The 18983-nt window shown below is 40.6% G+C and overlaps 1 protein-coding gene across 1 annotated transcript; it reads right to left on the reverse strand.

Annotated features, from left to right (window-relative positions):
* Positions 1 to 6612: 6612 nt before the first annotated feature.
* LOC124295561 lies at positions 6613 to 7767 on the reverse strand. Its single transcript, XM_046745983.1, has one exon. It carries the CDS (start codon positions 7765 to 7767, stop codon positions 6613 to 6615), a length of 1155 nt encoding a protein of 384 aa, XP_046601939.1.
* Positions 7768 to 18983: the final 11216 nt, after the last annotated feature.

Consider the following 18983-nt stretch of genomic DNA (forward strand, 5'->3'; position numbering starts at 1 on the left):
CAGCACAAGGTGTGAAGACCGACCCATCCAAAATAGGGAAGGTTTCTTCTTGGCCGACACCTAAGAATAAAGAATAAATTCAAAGCTTTTCAGGCCTTTGTACGTATTACAGAAGATTTGTAAAAGGTTTCGCTAGCTAAACCTCTCCATCACTTGACCGGAATCAAGATTCCTTTTGACTGGACCCCGGAATGCGAAGAGGCTTTCAAGAAATGGGAAGAGAATCTTATTTCTTCGCCGATTTTAGCTTATCCAGAGGTCGAACTTCCTTTTATTTTAGATACGGATGCCTCTCTTTCAGGAATAGGCGGGATTCTGTCACAAATTCAGGGAGGTCAGGAGAGAGTGAAAAGCTATTTCAGCAGAGTTTTGAGTAAAACCGAGAGGAATTATTGTGTCACTCGTAGAGAGCTTTTAGCTGTTGTTAAGACCGTAGTACATTTTCACCATCATCTGTACGGTAGGAGATTTTTGATACGTACAGATCATGCTTCTCTCAGGTGGCTACTTTCGTTTAAATCTCCCGAAGGTCAGGTAGCTAGATGGTTAGAAAGGCTCGGTCAGTACGATTTTGACATTCGTCATCGAGCAGGAATTCATCATGGAAACGCCGATGGTCTCTCTCGGAGACCCTGCGAGGAAATGCCAGAGTGTAAACAGTGTGCACGATTAGAGAAAAATCGTGACCCCTCTCTTATGATATGGAAGATTTCTCTCGAAAATAACCAGGAGGAATGGAGAAAATCACAACAAGAGGACGACACTTTGAATCAAGTGAAGTCTTGGAAAGAAGCAGAAACTCGCTCGGACTGGCAGGATATATCTTTAGCCGAGCCAGATTTGAAAATTTATTGGGCTCAATGGGACTCTATCCTTTTGATTGATGGAATTTTATACCGAAAATGGGAATCTGCAGACTTGAAAGAAATCGGGTGGCAATTTTTGGTTCCCAGGTCACGAGTTCCGGAGATTCTTGCTCTTTATCATGATTCTCCTGCAGGCGGACACTTCGCTTCAAATAAAACTCCAGGCAGAATTCGCAACTTCTACTTTTGGCCCCGTTGCCGGATGGACGTTGAAAATTGGTGTCGAAGATGTCGAATCTGCACAGCAAAGAAAGGACCTCGAGCGAAAGGACAAAGCTCTCTTCAAATTTACAACGTGGGAGCTCCATTTGAAAGGATGGCGATGGACATTCTCGGACCTCTCCCGATAACCCATTCTGGAAATAAATATGCTCTGGTTATTGCTGATTATTTTACCAAGTGGCCTGAAGTGGTTCCTCTCGCTGATCAAGAAGCCTCCACTGTAGCACAGGCATTCGTCAAAGAGGTTATTTGTAGACACGGAATTCCTCTAGAACTTCATACTGATCAAGGCCGAAATTTTGAGTCAACCTTAATGAAAGAGGTTACTCAGATTTTAGGGGTTAGAAAAACTCGTACGACTCCTTTGCATCCGCAATCTGACGGCATGATAGAACGTCTAAATCGAACCTTACTACAGTATTTGTTGTCCTTCGTAGAGCAGAATCAGAGAGACTGGGACTCCTGGATCCCTTTCTTCCTCTTATCTTACAGATCTGCGATCCATGAGACGACGAAGCAGACGCCAGCCCTTATGCTTACTGGAAGAAATCTCCGACTTCCGTCAGATTTAGAGAAAGGCCCTGTTCCTGTGCAAAGACAGCATCAAACAGATTATGCCTTTTTATTACAACAACGTTTAGAAGAAATTCATCACTTTGCTAGGAATAGAATTTCTATGGCTTCAGATAAATTAAAAACTCGTTCTGATATTCGAGCCAGAGATTTAAAATTTATTCCTGGAGATTCTGTCTGGCTCCTTTAACCCCGAAGACAAAACGGACGATGTCCAAAACTACAAAGAAATTGGGAAGGCCCTTACTTAGTGGTTAACCGGATAAATGATGTTGTTTATAGAATCCGAAGATCTCCTCATTCGCGTCAGAAAGTGGTTCACTTGGATCGTCTTGCTCCATTTGAAGAAGATCAACCTGGAACAGTCTCTCCAAGACCAGGAACATCCTTCGAGGTTAGTTCTTCAAACAAACACCCTTGACGACTGTGATCGACTTGACCTTCTCTACAGTCGGTCATCGATTGGGAGAAGAATTTGCCTTTTGGAATTCATTTGAGTAAAACTCGACCGCTTACGATTATTATTGAAGGAAATATCGGATGCGGAAAAACAACTTTCACCAAGAGGTTTTTAGCAGATCGCCAGGTCTGTACACTTTTAGAACCTCTTGAGGAATATCGAGATGTAGCTGGAATTAATCTTCTAGATTTGATGTATCAGGACCCAGATCGTTATTGCTATCATTTTCAGCATTTCGCTCAAATGGTTATGTTAGATAGACATCTTCAGACAACTTCATTGCCTGTTAAGGTGATGGAAAGATCGATATTCAGTAGCAATTGTTTTGTAGAAGCTCGTCGAAGGTTAGGTAATTTTCGCGACTTCGAATCTCATTTATTCATGAAAAATTTCGATCGTCTTATTCGCTCGTCTAAGCTCAGAGTAGATTTGATTGTTCATTTGCGAGTTTCCCCAGAAACTTCTTTCGCTCGAGTAAGTTCCTGTTCCCGTGAGGAGGAATCGCGCATTTCTTTAGAGCTACTCAGAACTATTCATGAGGTTCATGAAGATTGGCTAGTAAAACAAACCTTTTCTTCTTTGTCGGCTCCTGTTTTGGTTATCAATGCAGAATCCACAGCCGACCAAGTTTATTCTAGTTTTTGTTTTGCAATAACACACGGACGAGGTTGGAGAAATTTCTTGTTTGGCGTTTAAAAAAAAGGGATTTATTCAATAAGAAACTTTATTCCAATTTCAATAATCAATATAATTAAGGAAGGAAGTAACGAGTAACATTTTTAATTTTCTTAATTTCGTCTTTCACCTCTTTGCATTCGTTGCATCCACTCGTCCCTCTTTTTGTGACGAACAGACTTTGGCCGCAGAACCAACATTTTGCCTTTTCCTCGTGGAACGTGAGGTGAAAGGATATTTTGTGGTCCAATAACTCGGGTTCTGAGCTGTTTAAAAAAAAAAAAAAATGTTTTTATGTTTCTTATAATTCATTTGTGTTATTCGATATGATGAACTTACTGGAGGATGAAGCAAGATTGGCAAAAATAGTCTGTTCTGCCTTTTTCTTGGAATCCCTTTAACTTGCCACATGACATTTCTTTCCATTTGGAATCGAGGAAATCAGAGATTTCCTTTTCAGAAAGATCTTCGATGTTGTCCGGGACACATTTATGTGATAATGCCCCCGCATTTAAAGAGATGTGTTCTTTTGAGTTCAAGTTCACGTGTACTTTTGAGTGGGGTCAACGGAATTACATGAGGACTGTCTTCAATGAGGACTTTTCTTATAATGATTTGTTATTTCTGAGTTGCTAATCAATTTGAAATTTGTTTTCTTCGATTGTTTCTTTCTAGAAACTTCTTCTTTTGAATCGAGTTTTGTGTCGGATAGGCTTTGGTTTCTTTTGAAATGTGAATAGAGCCACGATTATTTTTCGAGGTCGATGAGCGATTGCTTGATTTTCACATTTTATTAACCTTAAGTGTCAATTTTTGTAAGTACTTTTTAGGTTACTTGACACAGTCTTTTCCCATCCAATCTTTCCCCGATTCCTGAGGATGACTGGTGGTCTTATTTTGAAGAAGGATGTAGAAATGATTCAGATAAGATCGTTTCTTTTCTTTTGAATACATATTTAATTTATTTTATTCGTGTATTCTCCCAAATTCACTTAGTGAATTTGAATTGTTATACCATCACTCACATTTGTCCTTCCAAAACTCTAGGGTGAGCTGTTTCTTAAGAAGATTAGGATCAGTCACCCATCTATTTCCTTATTTCCTATGAAAAGGAGTCTGGTTTTATCCCGTTTGGTCCTGGAATTTTCGGTTCCCGTCTCGATGTTTTCACCCGAACCTGTTTCGTTTGGGCAATCCTTCAAGAAGAGGATTGGATTTCTTTCGACATCGATCTGGACCAATGCTGATAACTTCTAATTCGTGAAGTCACACAACACTCAATAACACTAACCTTTATAAAAACAAGGCACATAAATTTTTGAAATTATTTAACGCTCAACTATCTGCTCAAGGTTTTCTGTGGTTTACCTTGAGACTGTGGGCAAATGCCAGATAGTAAAAAAGGGAGTCTTTAAATTTTTAGAGCCACAGCTCCAACTCACCTTTGAGCACTGACTGCTAGATCACTTTTATAATTGTTTTATCTTTCCCGAGTCGGGACGACTCTTTTCCTCGGGGGGGGAGTAGTGTTACAAAGGGCGAAATCACCCGTTTTGCCCCCTCTTTAATGATCTAGTAGTCATCATAGAGAAAAGACGTTTATAAACCTCTTATGTCTTTCAAAAGAATAGGGTTGCTGCGTCAACCAACATTATTGTGAAAACAGTCTTGTTTCAGACTTAAAACGAAAAACACATATCTTGCATTAAAGCATTTTCACAACATTTTATTCACGCTCTTGATTTTTGGCTTGATAATTGAACTCGCGGATCCATATTTATTTTCCGTAACGTCAAAGTACGTTACAATATATATATATATATATATGTCAAGGATAATGAAATGAATAACGAGGAGGATTATCACCGCTTTCTTCTATTCGGTCTCCAGAGAAACTACGGCAAAGATCAATAACAGAATAAACATTGAGCAATTTGGATCTTGTTATAAACGTTGAATTTTTAAAAAGCTTTGTTCAATAAGTTAAGTTCCGTTTTTATCTTGTAAAAGAATAAAAAGGTGGTTCATCATGCGTCCCACACGTAAAACACAAAGTTCGCGAGTGTTATCTGGCCATTCTCCGACATATATATATATATATATATATATATATATATATATATATATATAACTACAATAAATTCTTGATTAAAGTTATTCTTGGATATGAAGGTCACAACTCAAAACACTTTTTATCGTGTTAACGTTTCGGCCCTGGTGGGGGCCCTCCTCAGAACAATTTTATTTAAATATCTGTCACGAACAAAATAAAATAAAATAATGTACAAATAGGTTTGACAAAATAAGACATATTGGTGTAAATAATATGCAAAGGTGTTGAAGCAAGTATAAAAGAGGAATTACCTCATATGAGATGACACTTCCATTTACATAAATGCGTGTTGGTAATAGATGAATAAATAGAACAAAAAAGGCAATAAAGACAAAAACCGAAACACACTGCTTTCGCGACACGTAACTCCCACGAATTCATAATTATTGTTGATTTGATAAAATGAAATAAAATACACAGCCGTTATGGTTGAGTCAGAGCACATACGCACAAGTGGAACGTCTAGTGTGTAGTGGGAGGAGGTCGATCTCGATAGTTATCAGAGCAACGCAGAGTCAACGGGTTAAACGGAAAACAAAATTTTGTTAAGGAGGTAAAATCGAGAGCAAGCTCAGTCGGTAATGGACAATTTACAATGGTCGTATCACAGAGGTATAAATATTACTTAGATGTTCTATGTCTTGTTTACGGTTGACAGAATTAGGATGTGCTACGATATTGCACATTTCTAACAGTAGCCTATTATAATACAAAGGTTCAACGTCAATAATGCTAGCTTGAGAATAATTAAAAGAGTGGTCGAAATCGATGGCATGTCTCGTCAATGCAGTATAATTATCCTCGTGTTCATGGATATTGCGTTTATATTCGGATATCCTGGTGAGTAGTTGTCTACTAGTTTGGCCTATGTAAGCTTTGTTGCAATGATTGCAAGGTATTTTGTAAACTACACCCGAGCGATTGCCCAGGGGTAAGGGGTCTTTACCCGAATCAAACATCGAGGATATATCATGTGCACATTTGCCCACAAATTGAATTTTGTACTTGGAGAATGTTCTGTTGAGTGACTCAAACAAACCCGCAACATAAGGGATGGAAATATAGCTTTTTTGAATGGTTTGTGTAGTAGTTGTATCGAAATTGTTGTTAGGGCTGGTAGATGACAAGATGGAATCATATTTAAACTTTATATGTTTGTTGAGCAGGCGAGGTGGATAGTCGTTCTTACATAATACCTGCTGAATCAAGGACAAATTTTTATTGTGAAATTCCATACTTGAGAGTCGGATCGCCCTGTCAACTAAGCAATTAATCGTTCCAATTTTGTATGATCTGGGATGGTGAGAATGGTAATTTAAATACCTTTGTGACCAAGTAGCCTTGTGGAACCAATCAGTTTTAATGAGCTGATTATCATTGATTATCAGGACATCTAAAAAGCTGATTTGGTGATTAGACTCTAATTCAGATGTAAATTGTAGTCTCGGATGGAAACTGTTGAAAACTGAAAGCATTTCTGCGACTTTATGCGAAGGGACAGCTGTAATTATGTCGTCTACGTATCTGAAAAAGAATGAAGGCTTAAAGTCTAGTTTATTGAGACAGTGTTGTTCAAGGTCATCCAAAACCAAATCAGACAAAATTGGAGAGAGCGGTGAGCCCATCGGTAAACCATACGTTTGAGCATATATGTTGTGGTTAAATTTAAATATGGCAGCCTTAAAACAAATTTGCAATGCTTTTCAGAGTTCGTTAAGTGGGACCGGAATTTTGTCCACCAGCTGATGCCAGCGCTGTTTGACAGCGTTAATTGCAAGATCTTGTGGTACATTAGTGAATAAGGATATAACATCCAGTGAAACTAAAATATAATCAGCTGGAAGACGAAGGTCACTAATAGCATTCACCAACGCAAAACTATCTCTTATCCGTGACAAGGGAGGTATGATGTTGTTACCTATACATTTACTGAGGAAACGAGCCAGATTAATCGTCGGACTATCAGTGAAGAACACAATAATTCGTACCGGTGTATCAGGTTTGTGGATTTTCGGTAGTCCGTAAGCTCTAGGTGGTAGGCAATCCGTTTTTGCAATTTGACGTCTCAGTTGATTAGAGATGAATTTGCTGTTGACCCAATCAGTTGTTAGTTTTTTTACTTCTTGTTGCAAAGTAGAGGTGAGATCGTATCTCACAACTTTATAAGAATTATTGTTAGATAGTTGTTGCAACATTTCAGACTCGTACATTAGTTTGTTCATCACAACAGTCTTGTTTCCCTTATCCGCCTTCAAGAAAAGCAAGTCCTGATTGTTGTTTTGGAAGATCTTGGTTTCTTTGATTTTATGAAGGACATTCTTATCGGCGTTAAGGGGAGCAGGAGTGTTAATGAACTTTTTTATTGTGTTGGTGAAATCTTGCCGGGCCGTATTACGAGAATGAGAAGGAATGCAGGAAATCTTTGATTCGAAATCCGATATGAGTTTGTTGGTTGGGATGCGGTTATTCTTAAAAGGAATGCCATATTTAGGTCCCATTTTTAGTACGTCGATAACATTGACCGGAATGTCAGTGCTGCTGAGGTTTACTAACCAATTTTCAGAGGTCGGGTCAATTGTATTAAAATTGAGTCGTTTTTTGTTATTGATCAGACTAGCTAACTTGTTGATGTTAGCCGTCTTGTAAGCGTTGAAGGCCGGTTCTAATTTCAAGTATTGCGTGTCGAAGAATTTTTTTGACACTTCAACCGGTAATTCAATTAAGATGTCATTCTCCAGCGACAACAAAATATTTTGGTATTTAACAATGGTCGCGTGAGCGTCACTGATCTCAAGATTGAGTAACGACCTTTGAAATTTGTATACATTGTGTGTGTAAACAGAACGCGACTTAGACATTTTGAAATTAATAACGTTCGAGATAAGCTTAGGGAATTTTAAATGGGTTGGTAAAATCGATCGTTTCTTGCAGTTTAGAAGAAAGATGCGGTGGTTTTTAAGCTTCAACAAGGACTCGGATATGGTGGCCCAACGTCGCAGCTTCCCCGCCAAAGTCTTTCCATCTGCAAGAGAGATATCATGAAAAAATCCCATGGTTCCCACGTTTTATTCCGTTAATATGATGAAGATGATTTATCTTGACCTTGGAGATTTGTTGATTAAAGTTATTCTTGGATATGAAGGTCACAACTCAAAACACTTTTTATCGTGTTAACGTTTGTATGTATGTATAGGTAACAACATCATACCTCCCTTGTCACGGATAAGAGATAGTTTTGCGTTGGTGAATGCTATTAGTGACCTTCGTCTTCCAGCTGATTATATTTTAGTTTCACTGGATGTTATATCCTTATTCACTAATGTACCACAAGATCTTGCAATTAACGCTGTCAAACAGCGCTGGCATCAGCTGGTGGACAAAATTCCGGTCCCACTTAACGAACTCTGAAAAGCATTGCAAATTTGTTTTAAGGCTGCCATATTTAAATTTAACCACAACATATATGCTCAAACGTATGGTTTACCGATGGGCTCACCGCTCTCTCCAATTTTGTCTGATTTGGTTTTGGATGACCTTGAACAACACTGTCTCAATAAACTAGACTTTAAGCCTTCATTCTTTTTCAGATACGTAGACGACATAATTACAGCTGTCCCTTCGCATAAAGTCGCAGAAATGCTTTCAGTTTTCAACAGTTTCCATCCGAGACTACAATTTACATCTGAATTAGAGTCTAATCACCAAATCAGCTTTTTAGATGTCCTGATAATCAATGATAATCAGCTCATTAAAACTGATTGGTTCCACAAGGCTACTTGGTCACAAAGGTATTTAAATTACCATTCTCACCATCCCAGATCATACAAAATTGGAACGATTAATTGCTTAGTTGACAGGGCGATCCGACTCTCAAGTATGGAATTTCACAATAAAAATTTGTCCTTGATTCAGCAGGTATTATGTAAGAACGACTATCCACCTCGCCTGCTCAACAAACATATAAAGTTTAAATATGATTCCATCTTGTCATCTACCAGCCCTAACAACAATTTCGATACAACTACTACACAAACCATTCAAAAAAGCTATATTTCCATCCCTTATGTTGCGGGTTTGTTTGAGTCACTCAACAGAACATTCTCCAAGTACAAAATTCAATTTGTGGGCAAATGTGCACATGATATATCCTCGATGTTTGATTCGGGTAAAGACCCCTTACCCCTGGGCAATCGCTCGGGTGTAGTTTACAAAATACCTTGCAATCATTGCAACAAAGCTTACATAGGCCAAACTAGTAGACAACTACTCACCAGGATATCCGAACATAAACGCAATATCCATGAACACGAGGATAATTATACTGCATTGACGAGACATGCCATCGATTTCGACCACTCTTTTAATTATTCTCAAGCTAGCATTATTGACGTTGAACCTTTGTATTATAATAGGCTACTGTTAGAAATGTGCAATATCGTAGCACATCCTAATTCTGTCAACCGTAAACAAGACATAGAACATCTAAGTAATATTTATACCTCTGTGATACGACCATTGTAAATTGTCCATTACCGACTGAGCTTGCTCTCGATTTTACCTCCTTAACAAAATTTTGTTTTCCGTTTAACCCGTTGACTCTGCGTTGCTCTGATAACTATCGAGATCGACCTCCTCCCACTACACACTAGACGTTCCACTTGTGCGTATGTGCTCTGACTCAACCATAACGGCTGTGTATTTTATTTCATTTTATCAAATCAACAATAATTATGAATTCGTGGGAGTTACGTGTCGCGAAAGCAGTGTGTTTCGGTTTTTGTCTTTATTGCCTTTTTTGTTCTATTTATTCATCTATTACCAACACGCATTTATGTAAATGGAAGTGTCATCTCATATGAGGTAATTCCTCTTTTATACTTGCTTCAACACCTTTGCATATTATTTACACCAATATGTCTTATTTTGTCAAACCTATTTGTACATTATTTTATTTTATTTTGTTCGTGACAGATATTTAAATAAAATTGTTCTGAGGAGGGCCCCCACCAGGGCCGAAACGTTAACACGATAAAAAGTGTTTTGAGTTGTGACCTTCATATCCAAGAATAACTGTAATCAACAAATCTCCAAGGTCTAGATAAATCATCTACAATAAATTCTATTAATACTTTTCGAATGTAAAATTTTCGCCCTGGGGGTAAACTATTAGCGTGAAAGTTTACGGATCGTCATCAACATTCCCTGTCTATCTAATTGCGATGTCACCATCCGGTCGATTAACGCAAAAGAATGTATTCGAAGTACGTGGAAAATATTATTTTTCGCCTGGGGCAAACTATTAGCGCGAAATCTAATTGCGATGTCACCTTCCGGTCGATTAACGCAAAAGAATGTATTCGAAGTACGTGGAAAATATTATTTTTCGCTCTGGGGAGTAAAACTATTAGCGTGAAAGTTTACGAATCGCCATCAACGTTCCCGACCTATTTAATTGTGGCGAGCATCCCTAGCTTTACTTAAAATTAAGTGCAACTGTCATTCGAAATATATATATATATATATATATAACTACAATAAATTCTATTAATATTTTTCGAATGTAAAATTTCCGCCCTGGGGGTCAACTATTAGCGTGAAAGTTTACGGGGTGACGGTGAAAAATCAAAAGGACTATTCATCCGACCAAGAAATAAATCACATTATCAAACTGTCTGACGATAAAAATCAAAATGGCTGCTGATTCGACTGAGCAAAATTCAAAATGGCCGCCGTCAGACGGTGAAATCGGTCGATTATACTGGTGACGTCATAGGCAAAATCACATTATCAAACTGTCCGACGATAAAAATCAAAATGGCTGCTCATCCGGCTAAGCAAAAATCAAAATGGCTGCTCATCCGGCTAAGCAAAAATCAAAATGGCTGCTCATCCGGCTAAGCAAAAAACAAAATGGCTGCTGTCAGAATGGCTGCTCGTCAGACGGCAAAATCGGTCGATTACACTGGTGACGTCATGAAAAATCAAAATGGCCGCCAACGGGTTACGGTGAAAAATCAAAATGGCTATTCATCCGACCAAGAAATAAATCACATTATCAAACTGTCTGACGATAAAAATGAAAATGGCCGCCCATCCGACTGAGCAAAAATCAAAATGGCCACCGTCAGACGGTAAAATCGGTCGATTATACTGGTGACGTCATAGCGAAAATCACATTATCAAACTGTCCGACGATAAAAAATCAAAATGGCTGCTCATCCGGCTGAGCAAAAATCAAAATGGCCGCTGCCTGAATGGCTGCTCATCAGACGGCAAAATCGGTCGATTATACTGGTGATGTCATAGCGAAAATCATATTATCAAACTGTCCGACGATGAAAAATCAAAATGGCTGCCCATCCAGTTAAGCAAAAATCCTGAGCAGTTGCATGACACTCATAAAGATTTAACATTGTGTCCGGAGCAATATGTACGTCCGATTTTGAACAATAAACAGCCGAAATTGACGACCACGCTACTTTCCAAGCAAAAACTACGTTGTTCACTATCGCGTTTTGGAACATTGTTTGGAATTGGGCTATAAATTACTCAAAATTCACAAAGTTCTCAAATTCAGGTAAACCCCGTGGCTCAAAAATTACATAGATTTGAGTACCGATTTGCGGAAAAAATCTCACAACGAATTCGAGAAAAAATTTTCAAAACTGATAAACAACGCAGTTTTTGGCAAAACAATGAAATCCTGATAAAGTACAGAGATGTTCGATTGATCACCGAATGGGATGGACGGTACGGTGCTAGAGCTACCATAGCCAAACCTAATTTTTACAGCTGCACCGTTTTCGACGAATATATAATTATCGTCGAAATGAGTAAGACGAAAGTCGAGTTGAATAAACCATTCTATGCAGTGTGACGTGGATTTTTCCCGCTCCTCGATTACTCGGAGAAGATGACCGAGAACTTTTCACGTGCACAATAAATTGGCGTCCGCGAGGTATCCTGGACCTAAAACGAGATCGCGAAATTTGTTGGGCGCCTGGCGTGATCAACACGCCTCGAAATCGGTAATGCGATATACCGCAACCAGATATTCGGCAGCTCAGTACCGCGGAGAGGGGAGGGGTAATTTTTGGGTAGAGAGAGATACGAAACACGTACGTCAACACGTTATTTGGCCCAGTTCATATAACATACCAATAATACATTTCTGGCCAGCGATAATACAAAAATAAAAATAATAATACTGCAAAAGTCGCTCTTCGCGATTCCAATTACAAAGCCAGAGAAATAATAATCCGTAAGTCGCTATGCGCGATTCAAAATTAAATACTTAGGTTTAACAAAAAAAAAGGAAAAGAACAAAACAAAATTTTAATAGATCTAGAAGACCTCTACTGCCTACGTGCGCTAGTCGCTGCCTTAATAATAAACGCTATCTTCAAAACACAAAAAAAAAGTTTTCCTCGGCGCGCTAGCCGCGACCGTCTTCTACTAACGACGGCGCTAATCGCCCTTAATAATAAAGAATTATTCGATACTCAACCAACAACAGAATGCAACTCGACGCGCGAGTCACATCTCCAGCCGGTATTTTTAATAGCGCCGGTCACCACTGGGATCGCCTGGCGGTTATTTAAACGCATCCGAACTCGACTTTCTCGGTGACGTCGAGACGCGATTCGCGAACTCGAACGCTCCACTTTCGACGACTCGCGACCTACACGAGAAATGATATTTTATCGGACTGATTTGACGTGACCCCGAATAACAGAATTTGGTTACACTCAAATTCGAGACAATAGTGCCTCGGCTCAAACACGTGGCTCGACTCGACCTTCTCGATGACTCGGAATTGACTCTACTTTACTACGCGCAACTCAGGCTACGGTCACCAAACGAAATAATCGGCAAACGAATTTCGAGGATTTTTCGACACGCAAATTACAAACAGCTATCCTTTCTCGGACAAGCCCTCGCTCAATTGCCCTCGAAATTCTATCGCGAGTGTATAGTCGAAGCTTCTTCATAGGCGAAGTTGCCTCGTAGTTTTGAATTGAACCTTTTTTATTAGTGTGAAGGATAGAGGTTGAGGTTTTCTTGAATAAAAAACTCTCGCGTTTGAGCCATCGAATTATGAATGTTTATTGGCTCTTGTGGGAAAAGCCTTGCGGCATAAAAACCCACGAAGTATGAACGTGTATTTGTAAACGTATAAAAGCATGTGTCGATTGTGTATATGAATGTGTATATGCCGGTTACAGCCCGTTTGGCTCGTGCCACCGCGATCTCGAGTGCGTTTCGTACTGCGATTTTTGTTTTATTCGATTCGATCGAATTTCGTATGATTTGCGTTTGTCTTACTCCGAGGAGCGAACGTGTATGAGAGTATGATTGGTGTTGGTAGTACACCAAGAGCGCTCGGGCTCGTTGTATGATGAAAGGGTGCAAGACCCTTGGTATGCGTGTATGGGCACTCGGTCCCGTGTAGAATGAGAGACACTCGGGCCGTACTCATCTACCTTACTCCGTAGAGCGAACGTATACGAGAGTATATTTGGGCCTCTCGTCTTTTTGTCGTGGTACGAGAGAACACACGGCGTCACTCACGATCGTCACTAGACGGACGACTTAACTGGACTGTTTTAAAAAATGCGTGATGCGCGCTCGCCTCCTCATCTACGCGAGATTTGGCATCCCTGCGGAGACGAATCGTTCGAGCGCGGCTCGCACGGAGATCGCAATGACACGGGCACAAAACGACGCTCAGGCACTGAACAGCGAGAATATTAGCAGCGCTTACCGCTCCACATCCAGTAGACGAACTCGCCTACTCCCTCGTGATGATGGCTGTTCATCATTCCTCGCGATCTTCACTTCCGTACAATAACGCAAACCTAAAGGAAAACCTGATCTAACGCAACTTCGCCACGTGACTACTGTCTTAGGTAGTCGCCAGAACTCGAGTGATCTCAGATAGCCGATCGGCCGCAACGCCGATCTTGTTACGCTAATCCTTCGTGACGTCATCACCCTAAGAATGCGCAACAATCGATCTGTCATCGATTTTGGGGATTGCGCAACTTAACGCGCACCTGTCGTCGCTACGCGGCGCAGAACTTAAGGCTAGATCGCGATGTCGTCTTCCGCGCAGCTCTACGGGGTCCTGGGGTTGGGCGGGGTAGTGCTTCCTCGTTGCTAGCTGGTCTCTTGCGGTTGCCTCGGTCGGGTGTAGGCGGGGTGAGCTGGGAGGCTGCAGCGCGCCGGCCGCCAGCGGGAATCGCTTCCGCCTTGGATTTCCGCGCTGCAGGGATCTGCGTTGTCTCCCCCTCCGCAGCCTCGGTATCCTTCCCGCGAGATCTCAGCGGTTTCGCCTTGCCTCGAAATGTTTTCGGAGTCCGAGTTGGTCGCTGGCTTGTGGCCGGTGTACTCAAAAAAATTAAAAACAAAAAGCCTGCAATATCTTATTCGTAATTCGCTATTTCGTCCCTGTCGAAGCCCGGATGCGTGACTCCAGTCCTGGCGCTCTATATGATTATCTCGCGACTCGATTTCCGAAACCCCAATTCCTGGATTCCGCCCAGGGTTCAGGGAATACCTTGTAACGGGCAGGCCTAACCGAAATGCCACGTTACAGCAGGTTTCTTCATCCTGGATCTGTCAAAAACATGTATCTACGATTTTCATCATAATTATATTGAACGGAAATTTGGCAACCGAGCAAAATTAATGTACACCGATACCAAAAGTTTGACCAACACCTTCACCGTCCCCGACATATACAAACATATGCAGGAGGACTTGCATAAATTCGATTCGTCTGATTATCCCCTTGATAACGCTTATGGTATGCCTCTAGCGAACAAAAAAGTCCTCGGCTTGATGGAAGACAAGAATAACGGGAAAATAATGTTGGAATTTGTAGTATTAGGAGCAAAACTGTACGCATTCCGAGTCGTGGAAGATGAGGAAGACAATAAATGTGCCAAAGGTGTCAGAGGATCGGCGTTGAGAAAAGTAACTTTCAACGATTATTTGGAATGTGCTTCGAAACGTGAAAATTTGTCTAGAAATTAGCTTCTGATATTAAGTCGAAAGCACGAGGTGTACACCGTAGAACAGCAGGAAGTGGTATTGAGCTGGAATGACGACAAGCGGATCGTGTTTCAAAACACAACCGACACGTTTCCGTGGGGCTACAAGCCTGCACCGTAGCTTTGTAATCACCGTATCGTCATGTATGTTGGATTCAATATACAGGGTTGGGCATTCAAAGTGTAACAGAGCAAAAGCACTCAAACTGTTGATGATACTGAAAAAAGTTTCATACGAAAGTTATATTGTTTGAAAAGGCCGACATACTGAACCATCCCATTATCTATTCAGTGGAGGCGCTGAAGCTACGTCAAGGTCAACTCCACTTTCTTGAATGGAACCATGTTTTTTTTCCACGTTATTATTACTGACTTTAAGTCGAATTCAGCGACATGCAACACAAGAACATTGTAGGCACGCAAAGTATGAAAATAGTCGAAAAATCGGAACATATCGGAATAATCTCTTTCAATGGATCCACTAACCTTGGGTTCAGGTACCTACAGAAGATGCTCGAAGTGATTACCCTCGACTTGTAAACATTTGTCAATTCGCTGATGAAAAGACCGTCGAACTGCAGCCTACATTTGTGGTGTAATTTCGCCACATGCTTGGCGTATTCTTTCTTCTGTGTCGTCCGGCTTAGTAGGTGCTGAATTATTGAAATTGAAAATTCGCTTGAAAATCTATCTCAGAAGTATTCACGAGACTCCTACCTTGAAACTAATTATTTCGATTCAATTTGATTTTTCAACTATTTTCATACTTCGCGTGCCTACAATAACCACGTGTTGTAGGTCGCTGAATTCGTCTCAAAGTCAGTAATGATATCGTGGAAAAAGAAATACATGGTTCCATTTGAAAAAGTGGAGTTGACCTTGACGTAGCTTCATTGCCTCCACCGCAAAATAATAGAATGGTTCAGTATATCGGCCTTTCCAAACAATATAACTTTCATGTGAAACTTTTTTCAGTATCATCAACAGGTTGAGTGCTATTGCTCTGTAACACTTTAAATGCCTCACTCTGTATAACTGTACCATGATGTATGAAATATTATTATGTAGGACAGTGAAAAAAAATGCCCCAAAATATAAAAATTGTACATCGATGCGACTGTCTGTCTATTGTCTAAAAAATAAAGATGTATACTTGTTATGTATCGGGTATAAAATAAAGAGGCACATACGTTCATACAAAAATTGATTTATTTAATGTTACATGTCCGATTCGTTCATCCAACTCTTGTCTGTGATGTCAAAACCTAACCATTCAAGATATATTATTCTACCACGCTTCTTGAGCACCTCCTCCATCAGATAGATATCCGGATGTTAGACCTTGAGGAGCTCTTCTTCGTAGAAGCCACCAGCGATGGGATGATCTTGGTAGTCTTGGAGCTTTTACGTTACAGGATGAGTATTTTTCACTCGACTTATCGTGAATATTTCAGTCGTCCAATTGGGAGAGAACCTTTCTCGACGACATTTTTGAATTTGCTGATTCGAACTTCTTCGCCGGATTTGAACTTTGCCGATTTGGTAGGTATCGTTCGGAGCCCTCCGTACGCCTGACGTAATAACAGCCTTTCGTTTGCAACGGTGACATCCGACGGTTTCATTCATATGGTTCGATGTTTCGTGTTGTTGTAGGTCGATATCAAATCGGGTGAGATGTCGAGCCAATTGTACTTTCCGTGCATACTGAAACGTTTCCACATTTGACTTTTGAGCGTGCCGTTGAAGCGTTTCCAGATCAAGGTCTTCAAATTACTGTACGTGAAGTAAAGTTTGATTCCATAGCGTGACATGAGAGATTCAAATTTCGAGTTGTGAAATTCCGTTCCTCTGTCAACGTGTAAGTTTTGCGGTACCCGTCCTTGGACAAGCACAGATTCCATTGCCTTCGTAACATCATTTCCAGGCTTGCTCTTGATCGGTATAGCCCACGCGCACATTGAAAAGATATCTATAACTGTGAGCATGACTTGTAGCCTTTGTTTTGTCCAGCGTATGACATCATATCAACAAGATCCGCCTGCCAGGTCTCATCGATGCCGCGCACGTCAACACGACGACGCGGGTAATTCCGGCGTGCAGGCTTATGCAATTCCGTCACCAGTGTTTGCTTTCCCTCGTTGATATTCCAACGCTCTTAGTCTGGTGTCCAACTTAGAAATGATTTCAGCGTTTTAAATCGACAGGTCTCAGCCTGTTCGAAAGTCTATTTAAAAGGTATCCAAGGCTTTGTCCGTGGTGAGCTTCAAAGCTTTGATCATTTGATCGAGGTTGTTGATTTGTTTTTGCAGCACGTTGAATTTTCGTCTTGAGATTTTCAAGTTACAGCATTGTTAGGCTCTGCGGGATCTGCGACATTGCACAGTCTCTTGTTCGGTATATTGTAATGCCCGTCCGCTGTTATTTGAAGTCCGACACCCAGAGGACCACGAGTACTCGCAGCCCTGTTTTCATCCAGATGCCGTCCAAACACGTCGACGCTCATCTCGGTAATGAACGCAAAAAACGATGGGAACTGCTCAATAAATGATTCCTGCTACGCGTAGTTCTTCGATAATGAAGTTTATTTCGTTATTGTGACTCGGATTTCCCGCTACCTGAGATGCCAGGAGTAAACTAAGATGCTTCACTAACTCGTTTGGATCATCCCAGAAAACGTGTTCCGTTTCGACACCTTGTCGAGTGATCATAGGTTGCGGAAGTAGACCTTCACCCTTTTGGTGAGGTGATAGGGAATAAGCCATCAATTCGGCAATGACATTTTCAAATGTGTAACTGTTATCGTTTCGAACAGCCCCATCGGATGAGTAATACTTTTTATAAGCGTTCGTTGCGAGGATTATGTGTTCAAAATTTTCCCGATCTCCGGCGCTCATATAAGAACGGTTACGCTTCTTTTTGAACAAATGTTCTAGCTAACCCTTCGTTTTCGGGTAAAGCGTATCGCCAATACGTATGTAGTCACTCTAGAAGATATCAACGAGTTTCCAATCATTAGTTCGTTTGAGGGGTTGCGTACACCGTACACGTTGTCGAATTCACTTTTCGTCTTCGCATCTCTCATCAGTGCAAAATACTCATCCTCGATTTTCTCGACCGGTGTTTCTACGATTGTTTCATCCCCTGCCGAAGCAAAGGAATCGTCCATTTCGGAGACAGTTTTATTTTTTGTTTCACTAGGGGCTTCGCCCCTGCGCGCTTCGCGCGCCAACCCTATCTCGGCGCTACGCGCCTCACTATTTCCTTACGCATTGTCTAGTAGACAGGCGAATTCCTTCATGTTGATTTGATGACAGATCTGCACTTGCTGTCCACTTTAATTCCTTCTGTGCTTACTTTTCTTTTTTTCATCAATCCAAGCTTCCATTCGCTGGTTGAAAATTGGTGTTCCTTCTCTATTGATATCGATCTATCTCCTTGACTTGTTGAATTATTTTTGCTACCGCTCTGCCCGTTATTCTCCAAAATCACCTTCTTCATATCATTTTTTTCTCTATATTTGTGTTGCTGTTCACTCCGCAAAACACCTGTTTCTCTTATGGTTAACATAGATCCTGGTCGTCCTCTTGCCTGGTTGTAGGAATATTTGTTTATTATTATTCTCTGGCTTATTTGGTTCTTCGCACTTACAATTTTATTTTCCTTTTTCTTTTGTGATACGTCCGACCATCCACCGTCTCCATCGCCTTGTCTGCTGGTTGAAACTCCTCCTTTCTGTTTGTTGGTTGAAAAGTCAGTATGATATTTTTTGTTCGCTTCCCTATATTTTCGCTGCTGTTCTCGTCCTCTAATTTTTCGCTCTTCTATGTCCATCACATTGGTTGGTCGTCCTCTTGATTTATTTTCCAAATCAATAATCACAATCGATTCTTCTAATTCTTCGACACCCTTCGTTGAATTATTTTTACTACCGCTCTGCCGGTTATTCTCCAAAATCACCTTCTTTATATTATTTTTTTCTCTATATTTGCGTTGCTGTTCATTCCGCAAAACACCTCTTT

This window comes from Neodiprion lecontei, chromosome 7, assembly GCF_021901455.1.
Source record: "Neodiprion lecontei isolate iyNeoLeco1 chromosome 7, iyNeoLeco1.1, whole genome shotgun sequence".
Taxonomy (NCBI): domain Eukaryota; kingdom Metazoa; phylum Arthropoda; class Insecta; order Hymenoptera; family Diprionidae; genus Neodiprion; species Neodiprion lecontei.